The 19541-nt window shown below is 39.6% G+C and overlaps 1 protein-coding gene across 10 annotated transcripts in view; it reads left to right on the top strand.

Annotated features, from left to right (window-relative positions):
• nrxn3a (neurexin 3a) overlaps positions 1–19541 on the top strand; it is a 190072-nt gene that overhangs the window by 4392 nt on the left and 166139 nt on the right. For all 10 annotated transcript variants that reach the window (XR_008599903.1, XR_008599902.1, XM_055005560.1 and 7 more), the window contains exon 2: positions 8240–9409. Coding sequence is in view for 8 of the 10 variants with exons in the window: in XM_055005560.1 (XP_054861535.1) it covers positions 8725–9409 (685 nt within the window). In the remaining 2 variants the exon portion in view is untranslated. The remainder of the gene's footprint in view (positions 1–8239; positions 9410–19541) is intronic.

The raw sequence follows: 19541 nt of genomic DNA, 5'->3' as shown, positions 1-19541 counted from the left end.
TTATTTGCATTTACACACACTCACTCACGCGCACGCACACACACACGCACGCCCTCCAGTCCGTGTGTGTGTGAATAGGATCCGGAGTGCTGCTGCCTTTTGTCGCGGATGGATGTGGACTCGTCCCTGTGGGGTTCGTCAAAGAGCCCTTTCACGGAGAACAATGATCCACGCCGTTTAGCCTTTTAACCCCTGACGCTCCCCACTCTGCAACAAAAGACACGCGCAAACACACACACACACACACACACACACACACACTGAAAACGATGCCAGGACCAGTCTGCACGTGTAAACATGAGTGGACAGTATTTAGTATTTGTGTGTGAACAGGAGGAGGATCAGAATCCATCAGATGAACCAGTCAGCTGGTGTTCATCTCTAAAGGCCCGTTCTAATGTTTTAGCTGCAGAAAACTGATATTTTGAATTGTTTTATTTTTGCAGTACTGCCGATTTTAATATACAGGCTGGGCCACAAGTAGGCTTATAGTTGTTTCACTATTTGTTTCACGTTTTAGATCTACTGTATCCAAACCGGTGTTCCATGTTCCTTATTCACGTTTTGGAAATGTTATTAAGGATAAGGGAAAGGATAAGGATAAACTTTATTGATCCCACAGTGGGAAAAGTTCACCTATTTCTTCCAATTTTGCTTTCGATTCTTATGTTTTAAGACAATTATTATTATTTGATAGGGATTGTGAGCAATGACAAACAAATTAAATCCAGAGCAAAGAGAGTGGAGACTAAAGCAGTACTGGAAGTGTGAATATGATGCACACATCATGACAGGAGGCTTTGACTCTCCACCACCCTGTACAGACCTGACACTCAAAAAGAAACACCAAACAGACTAACAAATAAAAATAAAATAAAAATGTCAGCGTAGAATATAAACCTCGCTTTGATATTAATTATAAGACAGTCAATTCAAATTTTTTAAAGAGTGGATGAAAATAAACTAAATATAGAAATTATAAGAAGACCGATTTGAACCGTTTAACTGGTAAAATTCAGTACTTAATGAAATGACTCCAGACTAATCAACTCTAACCACACACTGCCCACACACTCACATAATGATTCTATGTATTCTTAATTTATGATGCAGCAGATTGGGCATTTTTAAGGGGGAACCTGTGTGATGTCAGAGCTGGACAGCGCTGATGGGCTGACATGTTTGGTTTAATATGGCTGATGAGCAGCTCAGAGCGAACAGATCTCACCCTGAGGCAGGAGAAGAAGAAGCTCTGCTGAGGTTAGGTAATGAATCTCACGGTTGAACATGTTTGTTGGCGCAGGAAATCTGTCTGGACAGCTGGGAGGAATGACAGATGTTCAAATGCTTAGCAAGGCTTAAAAACAAACAAACAAACAACAACAGAAACTAAACAGATTTTGTATGCTTTTCTATCAGGTAAAGATCGACAATAATGAATTATAACAAATAGCCACTCATGGAAATTTTAAAAATAAATACATCATTAAATAATAATCCTAATAATTGTAAGGCAGTTATTTTACACATTTCTATTGATTACAATAAATGTACCATATCTATCTATCTATCTATCTATCTATCTATCTATCTATCTATCTATCTATCTATCTATCTATCTATCTATCTATCTATCTATCTATCTATCTATCTATCTATCTATCTATCTATCTATCTATCTATCTATCTATCTATCTATCTATCTATCTATCTATCCACACTATTACCACTCATTCAATGTTTTGCTTAAATTACTTAATTATTTTATATATTGTGGATTAATACTGGAGACATTAAAACGACAAAACAATACATATGGAATTACATCGTAAACAAAAAGGGTTAATCTTCAGTATTAGAAAATTTTACTATAATTATATATCTAAAAATATTTTTTATATATATATATATATGTGTATATGTATGTATGTATATATAAATATTTTTTATATATATATATATATGTGTATGTATATGTATGTATGTATGCATGTATGTTTGCAAATATGTAAAATGAACCATTTTCATTTCATATGTTGATTACATGCCAAAAAAATACTTTTAATAATTTTCAAAAGATTTTTTTTTTTACATTAAAATGGATCAATCTCACCAGCAACATAACAGAAGGGTCAAACAATGCAAAATGAATAACTGTTATCTTTAGTTCTCAGTATGTTCCAGATGTTCTGTTCTGATTAAAGGTATAGAATAATATATGCTGTGATTTAATAGGTGATGGCTGCTCAAAGCAGCTGCAGTCTCCAGAGCTTTAACCTCCTCCTCGTGTCGCTGTTGATAAACTAAGAGGGAATTCTCTGCTTCATCAGCATCAGTTTATCCGTGATTAGCACGTGGAAGTGATTTAACGTTCACATTTGCTTTTCTGAAAGGGAACGAAAATGCTAGCACTTTTCAAATATATAAAACGGCGAATTTCAGCACATCTATCTCGTCATATACATATAATACAATACAGTATTTCCTAATCATTTTTAAAATAATTATTAAAACATTAGAATAGAATTGTTCACCAGAGTAGAAAATCATCGCATTACCCAGAGATTAAACAGCCCAACACTACAGGGTCTGTGTGCTGATGGATCAGTATTACAGAATCATCACTTATAAGGAGATGCAAGCACAAAATGATTAAGGAGGGAGTCTGAAACCTTGCATTTTGTCTAGATATTGTTTGCATTCACTAATAGTTGATCACAAAGCACCATTAGACCTCCTGTTTGACATTCTGAAAACAGAGGCATTCACTCTTTGGCAGCTTGGAGACAGAGTGGCCTCAGAATGCTCCATTTCATTGTATCGAACCCGCCTCGACTGTGAAACGTAGAACTTGTAACATGATGACTGGTGTTTTAATGTAGTAAACATCATCCCAGTAATCAGTGTCAACATACAGAGCCCTGTTTGTGGTCACTGCAGCTGTCATCAGTCTGAAGACGTGTCTGGTCAGTGAAGGTAAATTAAAGCAGTCTAGATAATCACTGCCACGCCCAGCAGTGTCTCCGCTCTCACTAACGGCCTCTTTCTGTTTCATCCATGCTGATCTGAGTGTGAGCAGATACAGTGAAACAGCACAGATGGATTTCTAAATAGCAGAACAGCACAGGAAACATGACTGTACCTCACATGCAGGGTTGGACTGGTTTAGCTGAGAGAAGAGGTGTTTCAGGTTGACCTCTGTCCACTGCTAAAGTATCACAGGTCAGCATAGTGATACATGTAGCTGAAGGTTCTTGGTCCATGTAAAACAGCCAATAGATCGCTTCTGCTGACCTGAACCTTCTGTCCTAAAGGCATCTTTGTGCATTTGTTAGTCTGCAGGCTGAGGTTATTAACCAGGTGCCTTTTACAGCTTTCTGTCTAGGGTGAAGGGGTTTTGTTTCTAGTTATGAGTATCTGTGGCTTACAAAAGCATCTGAATTGGTTTCTGGGATCTTGTTGTTTTCATCGAGCAGGTACTTCAGAGCCTGTCTGGAGGTACTTGGATGAGCTGCCTTGTTATCCTTATTGTCATGGAAATGTATGAGTGCAGCACCGGGATCCACTGGTAGTTCATTCTTTCTCCTTCTGTTTCTGCTGCCACATGCACACATCCTGATTAAACGACACCCAGAGTTACTGCTGAACATAAATGTCTGTCCTTGTGTGGTTTAAGTCAGCTCTGCAGGCGTCTGTTAAACAAAATGTGTGACTGTGAAGTAAATTAGAGCATTATTCATATTATCAGGCTGGAATGCATTCCAATTATTTATTTTGCTTTGCAGCAAATAGAATGAATATCAAGTATGCTGCAATATTTTAAATAATTCTGATATTAATAATAGCTATGAAGCCATGTTAGGTGTCAGATAATCATACATTGATCCAAATTTCTCATCTATACACCCCTGAACCCTCTGAAGTCTGTCAGGGTCATGGGGGCTGGAGTCTATCCCAGCTGACTGAGGGTGAAGGCAGGGTTCACCTGGACAGGTAACAGTCTATCACATGTTCACCTGGACAGGTAACAGTCTATCACATGTTCACCTGGACAAGTAACAGTCTATCATAGGTTCACCTGGACAGATAACAGTCTATTACAGGTTCACCTGGACAGGTAACAGTCTATCACAGGGCTACACATAGAGACAAACAATCACACTCACATTCACACCTACAGACAATTTAGAATCACCAGTTAACCTCAGCATGTTTCTGGACTGTGGGATGTCCCACTGAGGAACCATCCTTTCTCCTACTGGACGGCTACAAAAATCCTGCTGATGAACCAAAGATTTCAAATTTTGATTCATCAGTCCATAATACCTTCTTCCAGTCTTCAGTAGTCCATTGGTGGTGTTTCATGGTCCAGGAAAGCCTCTTTTTCTTATTCTGACGTCTTAGCAACGGCTTTCTGCTGCAACTCCACCTGTCAAACCTGCAGCTCCAAGTCTTCTCTCCACAGTTAAACTGAGACTTCTTCCTATGACCACTATGAAGCTGATTGAAGCTGTTGTCCTGTGAGCTCCTATCACCAAGCTGTAGACTCTCACAAACTGGTCTTCTGGTTCTGTTGTGGCTTTGGGTTTTCCAGACTTCTTCCTGTCAGAGTTTCCTCCAGTTTCTGAGCCTTTTGATAGTGAAGAAAACTGGACTCTCTGACACCTTGATTTTCTTCCTCTCTGTAGGAAAGATCTACATTTTTCAGTGTTATTATGGTCTGTCTCTCTTCTATTGTTAATTGCCTTTTCCTCTCCATTTTTATAGCAACACACTACTTTCTGCAGTACTTCCTGTTCAAATAATGCTCTGGAGGGTTCCACGGTGTGTTCCAACACTACTTTATGCAGACAGAGGGGGTTGGAAGGAATCTAGAAAAGTTGGGACACATGTAGGATTTAGTAGCACCAACTTTCAAGGCTTGATCAACCTCCATTGCTGCAGAACAGCTTTAAGTTGTTAACCCATTTCTGTTCCCTGAAAAAGGACTTTTTGTATAATTCTGAAATGTACATTATTTTTCAGTTTTGGGTAACCTTAACTTTTTTTCAACTCTGGCAGTTCAACACTTACCTTTGGACCATTCCAGCTGTTCATTGGACTTGAACTACTTGAATGTAGGCTGTGCTAAAACTTTTGACGGTAGTGTTTATATAAGTTGTTCAAGAGAAAGAAGAGGTCAAAGAAATAACTGAAGGTCCAATATTGTCATGCATTTCCAACCATATCTTGAGGACACCTAATCCAGGCCTTTCTAAAAGTCATCTAATCATTCCAAATCCAGAGGGCTGCTTCCTGAATGACAGCTGTTAAATCACCCCACTGTACTCCAGTAAAACCCTGACGGTGTGGCTTCGAGAGATGTGACCTGCTGATCCACAAAATAAAGAATCGCTGTTAGTTTCAGTTATGTGTCTGAGCAGCACTGAATGAAATGAACCACCACATTTGTGAATGTCTGGTGATGCAGGCCTAAAATGTAAGAAAATACAATTCAATCTGTAATTTCTTCTTTGTATCTAACTGATCATGGTTAAAACCAGATTAAGTTATAACAGGAACCAGTGTGCATGTAAAGACACCATTACTAATACATGCCTCAGCACACGTTGAGTGAAGTGTTGTAAAATCTTGTAATGAAAAATTGAGGCTCTCAGGAGTGCCGGCAGACATCCTGGATTATTCGCTATCAGACACACGCTGTCCAAGGTTAGCCACTTGAATCAGCTGTGCAGTGATACGCTGTCATCACCAACACACACACACACACACACACACACACACACACACACACACACACACACTGTAATCCCTTTTTCTGAGATTTTATGTCTAATAAGTCAGACTGTTTTCAGGCGTTTTTAAATTCTGAGTGTTGTCCTTATTTTCATTTTTTTTCCATCTTATTTCGCACTGACCCTCATTTCTAAAACAACATCCACTGCTTGTGTTTTAGAAAGCTTTCAGAAACACTAAAAGATGGTGCTGCAAACACTTGGTACCAAGTTCTGTTTGTATTCTGTGTTAAAAAGTCATGTTTGAGAGCTCCATCTGGACTGGAAGGAAATGGAAGCTGATGATCATAATGTGAGCTTCATGAGGATGAACACTACAACCATCAACCATGTCTGCGGTTCCTGTCAGATCTTTCTAGCCTCCTTTAGATCTTTGTTTTGGTTTCACTTTCTGAATCAGCACTTTTATCAGCAGGCAGACGCTTTCAGTAAATAACTGGTAAAGTGCATGAACACTGGACTGTGGTGTTTGTGTTCATCATGATTTTGATTCTGAGAAATCATGATGAACACGAATGATGAACATCATTACATTTCCTTCATTGTTCAGAATAAATTATTTTTGCATTTTTTTTTTTTGTTTGTTTTACAATCCATCAACACTTGTTAATACCAAAATGTATCTTATATACGTTAAAGACAATGCTTGGCTGCTGGATATTGAACCAGTACCTGGTTGTGTTTCTATGTGCCGCTTATTATTCACCAGGATTCAGCAGAACGCTGTCTCTCCAGGCTGGTCATCAGATAAAGGCGGTCTGCCTGGCTGACTGATAGTCATGCACTGCCATAAGAATAATGAGACTAATTTACCCAGCAGATGACCGATAACTCCAGACAACCTTTGTAGAGGAGGGAAAAATGCAGCAATTTCACAGGCACTTTTATTCAGGCCTGATGACTGCCAACATCACTGGACAAGTCAGCTGTGAGCAGTCAGCTAAAATAAGGTCAACCTCTTCCTTCTGAGAAGCTGGACGTCTCTCCATCAGAGAACTTATTACCTCTGATTCCACTCAGATTATGGCCTTTGTGTTTGATCTGTGAATGGAGGGGGAAGGCGTCTTTTTAAACCCTGAAACATGCTGGCTGGCAGATGCAAACACAACATGTATCCTGCAAAAAAAAAAAAAAAAAGGGAACAAAATATTCCAGCAGATTAATATTTACATTCACATTCATTACAATTCACCCACCTTCTATACCTCTCTATACACATTTTAAACATTATTATAGCACATTTTATTTGTGGATTGCATGTGATTTGTGTTAATATGGACTTTTTACTTCAGTGTAGTAATTGTACTTTACTTCAATATATATTATTTATTTTATATTTCTATTTCACTGCATTTGAATACTTGTGGACACACAAAAATACCAACAGATCAAATATAACACATTATTATTCTTTAAATGCTCCAGTGATTGGACCTACACTCTTCCATTAGTGGGTTCAAAATGACCCAAATAAGAATCTATGTGTTTTTTTTTTTTTTTTTTTGCCATTCGTTTTGGTCATTTTGGTTCAGAATAATAATTTGTATTATTGTTTGTTTTATATTTTTGTCCACACAAGGATGATTGCATGTTTGAAATATGTTTATTTTTTAATTTTATAACAGATTTTGAACATTTTGATATTTGAAAAAGAAGAATATTACAGAGAACAGCAACAGAAAAATGTCAGCAGCCATTTTCTTTCCTCCAGCTGTTGCTGCTCTCCGTTCCTCCATCACCTCTAGTACGATATTATCAGTGATAAAGTGTTTGGGGTAGTAATACAAATATCATACTTTCTTTAAAAGTATAAAAGGGAACTTAGAAATGTAAATGGAATGATATCAAAAACATGTTTTTGGAGGAACGGCTGGAAAATGAAATGATTTCATTCCAAAGATATTGTAGGAAAACGACGATAACTAAACTGCCCATTGAAGCCGTTAAAAATTGTTAAAAGTTTATCAGCATCCATATGTAATAAGTCCAGGAATTGGGAAAAATACAGTGCAGCATTATAAATTTCAAGTGAACCTTTAAATACACAATGTTTCTAAATGAAAACACTTTTACATATAAATATACTCATGTTCCTTTTTTTCTGTGAATAGGACTTAAATTTCCATCTGATCATCACTAAACAAATGTGGAACAGAGAGTTGCACGAAGCAGCATAAAATGGGAATCCTTACATAAAGTTATGAGGTACTTGAGTAAATGTATTTTTTACTTTGTCCCACTGAGTAAGTACATGATACTAAAATGCATGTAATGACTACAGTGCTTCTTTAAGCTTTCCTCACTTATGTAAGTTCTAATTAAGAACGTCCACACTGATATAATGTGCTGCTGTCATGAGCTGAGATGTATGCTGTAGTATTAGCAGTAGTAAGATCGATGCTGACGGACCCATCATAACCCTGTGCTCCTCTTCTTTCTGACAGTGATGGAACTGAGAGAGGCCAGCCGATCCCTTGTCAGCTCCATTTCCCAGCAGACAAAATGAAGGAGGACGTTCCACTCTCCCTGATATCCAGAGAAGTCCATTCCATCAGACCTCGCTCGACAAGTCTTGATTTCATCTGTTCTACAGCATAGAAAGGCATCTTAAAACATCCCCTCCTGCTACGGTTAGCCCTCTTTAACCCCAGAGAGGAAAACAAGGATTCCTCCTAACGATCACTGCCCTGCAGCTACTGGACTAATTATTGTGATTTACCTTAAGACTGTTAAACGCAACGACTGTTCTCCCATTGTTGCCCTTTTCCCTTTTAAAACATATTTTTATATGAAATATTTATCTGAATATATGTGTATAGTTATTGTGGATAAAACTGTGGAACCCTGAAGTTCAGTCTAAGCACCCTAAGAGTTCATTGTGATTGAATCCCCTCAGACACTTTCTTGGAGCCACTAAATATTTGCAGCTATGGATCTTGTAGGTTTTTCTATCAGGCTGCAAGTGTTCCTCAGCACATGTCTGGGATTGGAGTTTTTAGGTACACCAGGTCAGTGGGCGCGCTACCTCCGCTGGGACGCCAGCACCCGCGGTGACCTCAGCTTCCAGTTTAAGACAGAGGCCTCAGAGGCGCTGCTGCTGTACTTCGATGATGGAGGTTACTGTGACTTTCTGCAGCTGTCGGTAGTGGAGGGACGGCTGCAGCTGCGCTTCAGCATCGATTGTGCTGAGACCACCATCGTGTCTGACAGACGAGTAGACGATGGCAGCTGGCACGTTGCCACCCTGAGCAGGTATAACCTGCGCACGGTGCTGGTGCTGGACGGCCAGGCCAAAGCAGATGAAGTGCAGCCTCAGCGTCAGTTCATGAAAATAGTGAGCGACCTGTTCCTGGGTGGAGTACCTCAGGACATCCGCAGCGGTGCACTTACACTGCCTACAGTGCGAAACATGCAGCCCTTCAGGGGAACAATTACAGACCTCAAATATGGCATCTCACAGCCCCTGTTCCTGGGAAGCCTTAAGGTGCCCCTGGAGTCCGAGGGGTGGTGCACCGTGAACCCGTGTGAGAATGGAGGGACATGCACAGTGGTGGATGGAGAGCCGGTCTGTGACTGCTCCAAAACTGAATACAAGGGCCGCTTCTGCAGTGAAGGTAACTCACCCTCTAAAGCCTCTAACATTACCATCATTCACACTGATAGACTCCAACTGTGAAACAAACTCATCAACTTTAGCTTGAAGCTAGATGAGACTAGTTAAAATAAGAACTGACTTCACTGAAGGTTTGTAGCAACCAATAACGTAAGGATTTTGGTCATTTTAGATGTAATAAACCCAATAATGTAATAACTTTCCAATAATGTAATAAAGGTTTTGAACCAATAACATGAAAATATTTTGTCAATAATGTAATAAGTCATTACTCCGCCAAGGAGCGCGGCAAAGTTATGTGATGATCGGTGTTGATCTGTCTGTCTGTCTGTCTGTCAGCAACATTACTAAAACACGGACAAACAGATTTGGATGAAATTTTCAGGGAAGGTCAGAAATGACACAAGAACCAAGTGATTAGATTTTGGCAGTGATGCAGCTTATAGTCTGGATCCAAAGATTTGTTCTAGATTTCTGCATCATTGCCAGAAAGTGGCACGGCGTCACTGTAACCATGACAACAAGTGAACACTACGTCAGCTGCCTGCTGATGATCACATGATTATGATTCTACTACAAATCCACCACTGAGGACTTATCAGGACTTATCCATCAGAAATGATCCAAAGAACAACTGATTAAATTGTGGGGGTGTTTCTGAGTCCCATCAATTCCCGTCGCCTGCTACATATTTAGGTCACGTGATTTGGTATCCGTACATAATGTACACATGGAGAACACACGCCTGTGCTCAGCACAAGGTCAGGGAAAGAACAGTCCTGGTGGAATAGTGCACTCTCTGAGTGCTTTTCATGTTATGTTTTTGGCTTTATTGCATTTAAAATGACCAAAATGATAATGTTATTAGCAGGTATTATGTTATTGGTTGCTACAGGGTTCTTTCACATTTGGAGAATAATATCCAGCTGATTTCACCTGTCCAATGGGACTTCATTTATCATGCTACCCACCAGGAATGTTAAAGACTTTATCATGAACATGAAGGTTTCACTGTTTTTTTTTTTTTTTTTTTTTACATGGCTTAGATTCTTCCCTTTTCAGGCTAAGGTTTATTTCCGCTATTAAACCAGGTATCAGAATATATCAGGTGTGTGTGTGTATGTGTGTGTATGTATGTGTGTGTGTGTGTGTGTGTGTGTGACTGAGCTGTAAAATCAAAAAGCTAATCTAAGCACAGTTAGCCAGTCAGGCAGAGGTTAATGGCATCGGTCCTGCAGGCAGTGATAAGGACGCCTTTAGAGAGAATGGGGCCTCCTGAGCCCCCTTTCTTCACCCAATCACAAGATGGCAGGTGTTTTATATCACATCCCTTTGTGCTGAGAATTTTGCCAGAGCTGTGTTTCAATTGCTCTACAGCTGGCTGTGCCCAGACTAAAATTGATTTCTATTAAAAGAAAACCCTTTACTCATTTCCTCCCATGCATTTCCTCCCTGTAGGCCAAATAAAAGCGACTTTCATTTGCTTTATGTTAAAACTTGGATTTCCTGTCATTTGATAAATCCTGAGCTCGGAACATTCTGTGATAATTCCTGTTTTGTTGTGGTAATTTGTGAACATGCAGTCAGCGTATGAAATGAAATGGATCCCGGCACCTCTGCTCTGAAAAAACTCTCTCCATGTGCTTAATTATTCACGATCAATACGCATTCTTCAGGCTTTCCAAAGCAGCAGCTCCCAGCAGCTGAGGAGACACAATAATCTGACTCTTTATAAGATAATCAATACCACTTAGATGAGAAAGTCACTTAACTCTTTTCTCCTCTTTAATTAATTCAGGTCAGAGGTAATTTGTGAATGTATTTATTTTACTGTTTCTTGTTGTTGTTTCTTCTTCTTCCACATTCAGGCGCTTCTCTTACTCTCTCACAAATATGGAATTTGCATCCCAATTGGGCTGATGCCAAATCCCCAGCACACAGACAATAGGCCAGGGAATCTGGAATTTAAAGATTAGGTTTTTATTTTTTTTTTTTATCTATCTCTGGGTGGGGGGAGGTGTCAGGGCTTTTCCTTTCTCTGCGGTGAGGTGGTGGCTGAGCTGCTTTGGCTTTTGCTCAGCTGATTGAATGTGCAGCATTTAACAGACACGGTGGCTCCGAGGGTAGACATGTTTGTGTCGTCTAGTCGTCGTTCACTGCATGAGGACGGCAGACGACTGGCTGGTGTGTGAAGTATTAGAGAAAATCTGCGAGTTCAGTCAGTGCTTTGTCACAGCATCAGGCCACAGAAGGACTCAGAGCAGCTTCTGTCTGCTTTAGAGAGGTGAAGAAACATTTTCCTTCACTGACCTCTGCTCTGAGTACTGGGCAAACATGCGAGAGAGTTCTTTAAGTGTTGGTGTATTTTTTCCTGTCTTCAGATCTGTTAGTCACCACTGTATAGTATGTCTGATGTACAGCATCAAACGTCTTGTTAGCCTGAGTGTGTACATGTATTTGAATCTTTCTGTTAGATATCTCTGTAGAACCAAACAGGCCTCTGGTTAACAGTGTGTTAACTGACAGTCCTGGAGAGGGTGTGGAATGGATGTTTCTAACCTATCAGGCCAGGATGCAGACACTGACACTTCATACAGCATTATATAGCTGATATAAAAGAAAATCATCATAAACTCACCCACTTAAAGGCATTTATGTGTTAAGTTCTATTGTATGAATGCAGATGAACGAGTGCTTTGGACACATCTCCGACTAACTGAACATTTTTTCACTGTCAGCTGATGGAGTCACTGTTTGTCGCTGATGGCTATCAGCTAACAGAGACCACACCCTACACCATCACAGTGTCTGACAGAGTGGTATACTGATCATTTTGCTCTGTTTGGTTTCAAAAGGCTAAAATTGTGAACTCTATCCTGAGGGTGGCACCAGTGGACAGTGAGGGTCTAAAAAATCTGAAATCTAGAAATTTATCTACAGAGTGAATTTAATATCAACACACTCACTACATTTGTTGGCTTTATCTTTCGGAAAGTGTAATTTTCATGTGAGTCTTGTTTTTTTTTTTTTTGTTTTGTATAAATAAAAATGCCAATCCTAGAGCACGTCGGACAATTCTGGGGTCAGTAAAAACACTGAATTAAGCCAGCGGGACCGTAGAGATCACCCGTTATATCAAAACTGGCCTCTGTTGTGGAACGTCACACAACTGCTGATTTTACCTGACATAGGATGGGGTTATGACATGACATAATAACCCTCATTTTATAGATCTGAAGTCAGAACAACAGGGCACGTTCCTGCTCACATGCTGTGGAGGACAAACGTGTCACAGGGAAATTTGGCCCGATTCTTCAACAGTTCTATAATTTCATTTAGCTTTTATCCAAAGTGACGTACATCTGGGAGTAGATCCAACACATCAAGGATCTAGTCAGGAGAAAACAACTTGGATAAGAGCTATAAAACAAGTTCAGGTGGGATAATAGAATCTACAGGAAGTGCAGATGCCACCAGAATATTTAGAATTCATCTTCTGGGGAACATGAATATCCCCAACAGCTGTAATGCAAACAAACTAATAAACTGACAAAACAAAAGAAAATCCAGCATAAAAGTTTTAGAATGTTAAATATTTGCTTTGTCTACATTTAAGTGGACCACAGTTCACAGTTTTAACTCAGTGTTTAACAGGACAATTCTACACTGATTTATCCCAGCACCATATAGAACACCACCCTACATGACAAACATTTTGGACTCTTAGTTGAGCGTGATCTGATACGTGGTGCTCCAGCTCTTCAGTGGCATGGCCGTGGATTCTCCCTCATCTTTCCCCACCTTCTATCCAGCCCCTCGGTGCTGTGAAGCATGATGTGAGGGTGCTGGTGACCCTTGTAGGTTGATAGGCTACTTTTCCCAGCCTTGATTTACAGCCTCCATGCTGGGACCCGTTCCCACTGTTGATTTATGTCTGGCTCTCCCTGTCTGGCCTATCTGCCTGACTGCCTCCTGCAAGCCCCTGATAGGTGTTGGGAAGCAGGGAACTCAGGCAGCCCTGAGAGAATTTAGATCAGTGATTGTTAAAGGATAAATAACATGCTTAATAAGGCTGGCTGAGTGGGACCGGTGGACTGCCTACTCTCTGAATACATCAGGGAGAGAATAGGGCACAGCTGAGAGACAGTAAAGTATGACTTTCAGCCTAAGTTCAAAAGGATTTTTTCCAGGAAAAACATGAAAAATGTTCTACGAGTCTGATTGATGTGGAGGACAACTACAGCTATAAAGATTCCTCTATTTTTATATGCTGTCAGTCTGTAAAGACAAACTGGATAAAACACACAGTCTGTATTTACTGCAATAAAATTACATCTATTCTTTGATATAAATGGCAATTACAAGTTGTTAGGCCTTAGAGCTCTTTGTTTAATTAGCACCCTTCAGAATTGAACTAAATATTCAAAAGATCATATAAAAAACTTATCAAACTAATTTTTAAAAATCATGCATTAAGGTTAATATACGAAGATATGAAGGAAGTTTTCTGATTAAGATTTGTTATGTGTCTTTTGATTCATGACAAATCCCCCTGATGTGAATTAAATTTCAACAAAACATGATGATGAGCAGTATGCCCTTTACACACTCCATGTCCGTTAACTCTTAAAGACATCGAAGCCACAGGAGTCGTTTTGAAGAACGTTTTTTCAGAGCTTGTTGTGACTGCTGGCAGTTTCATAAAAGCTGTTAAGAACAGCGGTCCAAAGATTAACTGATACAGTAATCGATACGAGTCAGACGCTGTGTGGTTCAGAAGCACAGATTCAAAGCAAATTCCGTCCAAAATAATTTAAAATCAATATAGATATTAAAAAACATTACTTCTATTTGTGCTCCGGTCTCTTCTGTGAGACTGTGGGAGGAAGCTGGAGAACCTGGAGAAAACCCACACATGTACAGAGAGAACATGGAGACTCCATGCAGAAAGATCCCAGGAAGGCCGGGATGAGAACCAGGGATCTTCCAGCTGCAAGGCAACAGAGCTAACCGCCAATCCACTGTGCAGCCCAGTCCAGAAACATGCTGAGGTTAACTGGTGATTCTAAATTGTCAGTAGGTGTGAATGTGAGTGTGATTGTTTGTCTGTAACCCTGTGATAGACTCTCCTAAAACAATCCAGTGTCATCTGGTGCTGCTTTAGCCACTCGTGTGTGTGCAGTTGTTGATCCACCACCAACGATGACTACAGATACCGCTAGGTTCCCACCAGAGAGCTCCCTCATCACTTAAGGACTGTCTTCACCTCAGCTGAACCTCAGCCTTTCCAAGCACAGCTGCTGAACTTGTCAGTGAACGGATAAATGTGCTTACTAAGAGGCTGGGTCACAGAGTCAGTGCAGCTCTGAGCATTAAAGCAGCTGTCATCCAGCCAAGGAGTAGAGCAGAATCTTTGTTCACCAAACTTAAGAATTTCCTAACATCTCACCAGTTAAGATCGTGTCTAACTGGGAGGTCTGTTGTTTGAAGTAGCAGCAGCAGAACTAGAGTGGTGGCGATTGTGAGATGTGGGCTAACATCTGCGTCAAAGTGTAAAGAAGACAAGCCAAAGTAAGATGTAAATGACAGATGATGAATCAAGAGGTATGTGGCTGTAGAGACACCTCACAGAGAGGGACTTTACTATGGATGAGATGTATGAATTCTGCCAGAAACTTGGGTGTCATGATGGATGACCTTCATGTGTCCTCTGCTGCTCGGTCGTGTCGATTCGTCCTGTAGAACATCAGGAAGATCAGACTCTTCCTGTCTGAACATGCAGCTCCACTCCTGGTCCAGGTCTCTAACATCACCATCCACTACTGCAGCTCCTTACTGGAGGCCTCCTTTCATGGAGGTCAAACCTCTGCAGATGGTCCAGGATGCAGTAGAACGTCTGGCTTTCATCTAGAAACAGCTCATGTCACCCCGCTGTTCACATCGCTGCACTGGCTTCCAGCTGCTGCCAGAATGAAATCCAAAACTCTGACTCTTGCATTCAGAACTAGAATGGAAACATCTCCTCCTACCTGAACTCTCTCATCCAGGTCTACACTCCCTCCATCTCACTACGCTCGGCCAACAAAAGGCTCCTGATCCAACCTCCACAACAGGGCAGGTCCATAGTTGGATTCTTCTCCTCTGTGGTTCCCTGGTGGAGGAACGAGTTACCAAACTCTGTTCCATCTGCAGAGTCTCTCTCAGTCTTTAAGAAAAGACTAAAACCAGCTCTTCACTGAACATCTTTACACTTGACAGACTGCAAAAAAAAAAAAAAGTCCTCTTCCGTCTGCACTTCCTGTAGACACCACGGTCCTGTTATCACATCTGAACTAGTTTTATGGCTCTTATCCAGGTTGTTTTGTCCTGACTAGATCCTTAATGTGTTGGATCTACTCTCAGATGGACGTCGCTTTGGAATGAAATTGTCTGATAAATGAAACTGTAGAATTGTAGAGATGAAGGTCATGATTTTGTGTGATGTGTTTAGTTGAGGAATGAGGACCAGCTCAGTCTCCACCACCACTAAAATCCCCTGAATTTTGTTTTCTAATTACTAGTTTTTCCATTATCCTCTTGACCACCGCATTGATTGACTGATTTGATGTTGAAGATATTTTGATCAATTGGTAGGTTTCTTGCTTTGAAACAAATCTGCACATTAAGCCAGTCGCTAAATTCTCCACTAACTCCACATGACCGATGGACTCATACAGCAGATGATGCTTTAGTTAAATCCACTATTAACTCAGTATGTCAAGTCAAACCGTTGCTCCACCAGTTGTCCACCACCAACAGTCCGACATGAGCAGATGGCTTCATCAGCCCGTCCTGGCTGTTTCTCCAGCTGCCCGTATGTTCAGATCAACATGAGACATGGCTGCTGGCTGTCACAGTGATGATAGAAAGAATAATAATAATAATAATGAAGCCTTCAGCGCTGTAATGAGCCATCTTGTGTGTAGGTACTGTACATACCTTTAATGGAGCTCCCATGTTTAAAATGTGCAGAAAACAATCAGTTTAGCCGGCAGTGATGAGAGAAGGCAGATTTTGAAATACCTCATTAATCACTGTGCTCTCCCACTTTATCCAGCACATCATGAATCATCCCTTTAAGTAATCCACTTTGAGCTCTAATCCGCTGCTATCCTCGCCTCACCTTTTGGGTATTGAATTAAAAGGAGAGTCATACTTTTACTTTAAGATTATGTGTTTGCTGATGAATAAGTTTGTGAAAGTACTTGTGAGTCACCTCAGAGAATGTTGATCTCTCTGGAATGGATGGGGAACTGGAGGATAAAGAGAGCATCAGAGGCTCTTGATGCTGTCATTGTTTTGTGTTATATCAGGGAGGTCAAACATGCGGCCCGCAGGCCAAAACCGGCCCTCCAGAGGGTCCAATCCGGCCCTCAAAATGTAAAAATTACAGAAAAGATATTAACTGCAAATTCTAAATTTATAAAACTGTAAATATAAAATAATGTACAGACCAGGAAAAAGTTGTTTTGATCATAAAGGAAAATACTAGATTGTTCATTGTTCTTTTGGCATTTTGTGTCTCATTTTTCTAATATTTTGTCCTGCTTTTTTTTGTCTTGATTTTGTCGTTTTGTTAATTTTTGTCATTTCTCATGTTTTTGTTGCTTTGTGTTTCCTTTTCGTCTTGCTTGTGTTTTTTGTCTTATTTTTTGTCATTCTGTGTTTTAATTCATTGTTTTGTGTATCGTTTGTGTCGTTTCTCTGCTATTTTGGCATTTTGTTTCTCGCTGTTGTCATTTTTTGTCTCATTTTTGTCATTTGTCCATTTTATGTCGCTTTGTAACTTTTTGTCTCTTTTTTGTTTATTTCGTGTCATTTGTCTAATTTTTTGTGGTTTTGTGTCTCGTTTTTGTCATATTGCATCTCATTTTTGTAATATTTTGTTTTATTTTTTGTCTTTTTTGTCTGACTTTTGTCATCATGATCATAAAGTAAAATACTCTGTCATTGAATTCCAGATAGCTGTGACTAAATGTGTTCCTTTGTAGACACTGCGTTCTGGAAGTTGTAATGTGGAAATGATAAACTGAGGAATAATATTGCTGAAATTGAATTTATTTTTCTAAATAAATTTCAGGTTGTTCACAATGTTTTGTAAAAAGATAATTTTTTATATGTGAACATTTTTGCTCTAAATCAAAGGAAATATTAGGAGTTGTGGTTATTTATCGGTTATTATGCTGTGATTTTTCTGGTCCGGTCCACTGGAGATCAGACTAGGTTGAATGTGGACCCTGAACTAGAATGAGTTTGAGTTAAATGTTGGCAGGTCTCCCTCTGGAAACTACTTGAGAGAGTTTGATCGGTTTGTTGTGCGGCATCTTTATTAAACATTCATGTGTTCAGACGTTTCTCTATCTTCACCTCCCTGTCTCCTCACTCCACAAACACTCACACTAAAGCCTGATGACAGAAACAGGCACAATACAGGGGGAAGGAAATTGTCAAAGGAAATAGGTCAAGATAGAGAACAAAATGACGGAGCAGCAGGGAGGACGATGATCAAGGGAGAGAGCCAGAATGACTGAGCTGTGGATGACAGATTAGTCTGAGAGTCAAACTGGGAGACAAAAGTGTTAATCTGTTCTCTCCCTGTATTTACTTCTTTCTATCTGCTGTGTCCCCCACTGCCGTTCCATTTAGGCAGTTATTATGGTATTGTTGGACAGTTAAACCAACGTATGTTTAAATTTCCCTGACATGGTGTGTGAGTGAAATCAGTTCCATAACAGAAATAACCTGAAATTGTTATTGTGCAGCAGAACCTTATGAATAGACTGAAGAGCAAATACGTGGACATTAGAACCACCTGCACCTCCAGATTTATGTCAGATTCCAACAGCTCATGCCGGTGCATAATAAAATACATGATGGAAAACGTATTCAGATCCTGTAGCTCAGGGGAGTCCAACATGCAGCCCGTGGGCCAAAAGCGGTCCTCCAGAGGGTCCAATCCGGCCCTCAAAGTGTAAAAATTCCAGAGAAGACATTAACTGCAGATTGTATATTAGTAAAACTATAAATTTAAAATTATTTCTAGACCATGACAAGGTGTTTGGATCATAAAGTAAAAATATTAGATTGTTCATTGTTCTTTTGTCGTTTCACGTCTCATTTTGTAATATTTTGTCTCGTTTTTGTTGGTTTTTTGTCTGACTTTTGTTGTTTGTCTCATGTTTTTGTCGCTTTGTTTCTCGTTTTTGTCGTTTTGTGTTTCCTTTTCGTCTCACTTGTGTCTTTGGTTTTATTTTTGTCATTTTGTGTTTCGCTTTATTTGTTGTTTTGCGTATCATTTTGTGTCTTTTTGTCTCGCTTGTGTTGTTTGTCTACTTTTTTGTTGTTTTGTTTCTCACTTCAGTCATTTTTTGCCTCATTGTCATTTGTCCATTTTTTTGTTCCTCTGTAACTTTTTAAATGTAACTCTGTAGCTCTTTTTAAATTACTTGTCTCTTTTTTTGTATCATGTTTGTCTCATTTTTTGTCATTTTGTGTCTTGTTTTTGTAATATTTTGTCTTCTTTTTGTTGTTTTGTGTCTGACTTTTGTCGTTTTGATCATAAAGTAAAATACTAGATTGTTCAGTTCCAGACAGCTGTGACTAAATGTTGTGTTCCTTTGTAGACACTCTGTGATCTGGAAGTTGTAATGTGGAAATGATAAACTGAGGCTGAATGTAGCTGAAATTTAACTTTTCTTTCTTAATCAACTTCAGGTTGTTCAGAATGTTTTGTAAAAAGATAATTCCTTAAATATGAACATTTTCAGAATGTCCTTATTTCATTTAAAAAGAGAAAATTTTGAGTTGTGGTTATTTATAGATTATTATGCTGTAATTTTACTGGTCCGGTCCACTGAAGGTCATATTGGGTTGAATGTAGAACCTGAACTAGAATGAGTTTGACACCTCTGCTGTAGCTGCTCCAGGCCCAGCTGGTTTAAACTACTTTATGTCCAGTTTTATTTACAGAGACGGCAGATAAATCTCCAAACATGATTCATGTTAGTGGAACAAAGACAAAAACAAAGTTCTGACCATAAATCTATTTTCAGTTTCAGCTGATTTTCTGTATTTTGTTACTTTTGTTGAGATAT

This window comes from Amphiprion ocellaris, chromosome 20 (genome assembly GCF_022539595.1).
Source record: "Amphiprion ocellaris isolate individual 3 ecotype Okinawa chromosome 20, ASM2253959v1, whole genome shotgun sequence".
Classification (NCBI taxonomy): domain Eukaryota; kingdom Metazoa; phylum Chordata; class Actinopteri; family Pomacentridae; genus Amphiprion; species Amphiprion ocellaris.
The sequence above is the reverse complement of the archived record's forward strand: the minus strand, read 5'-3'. Positions and strand labels throughout refer to the sequence as shown.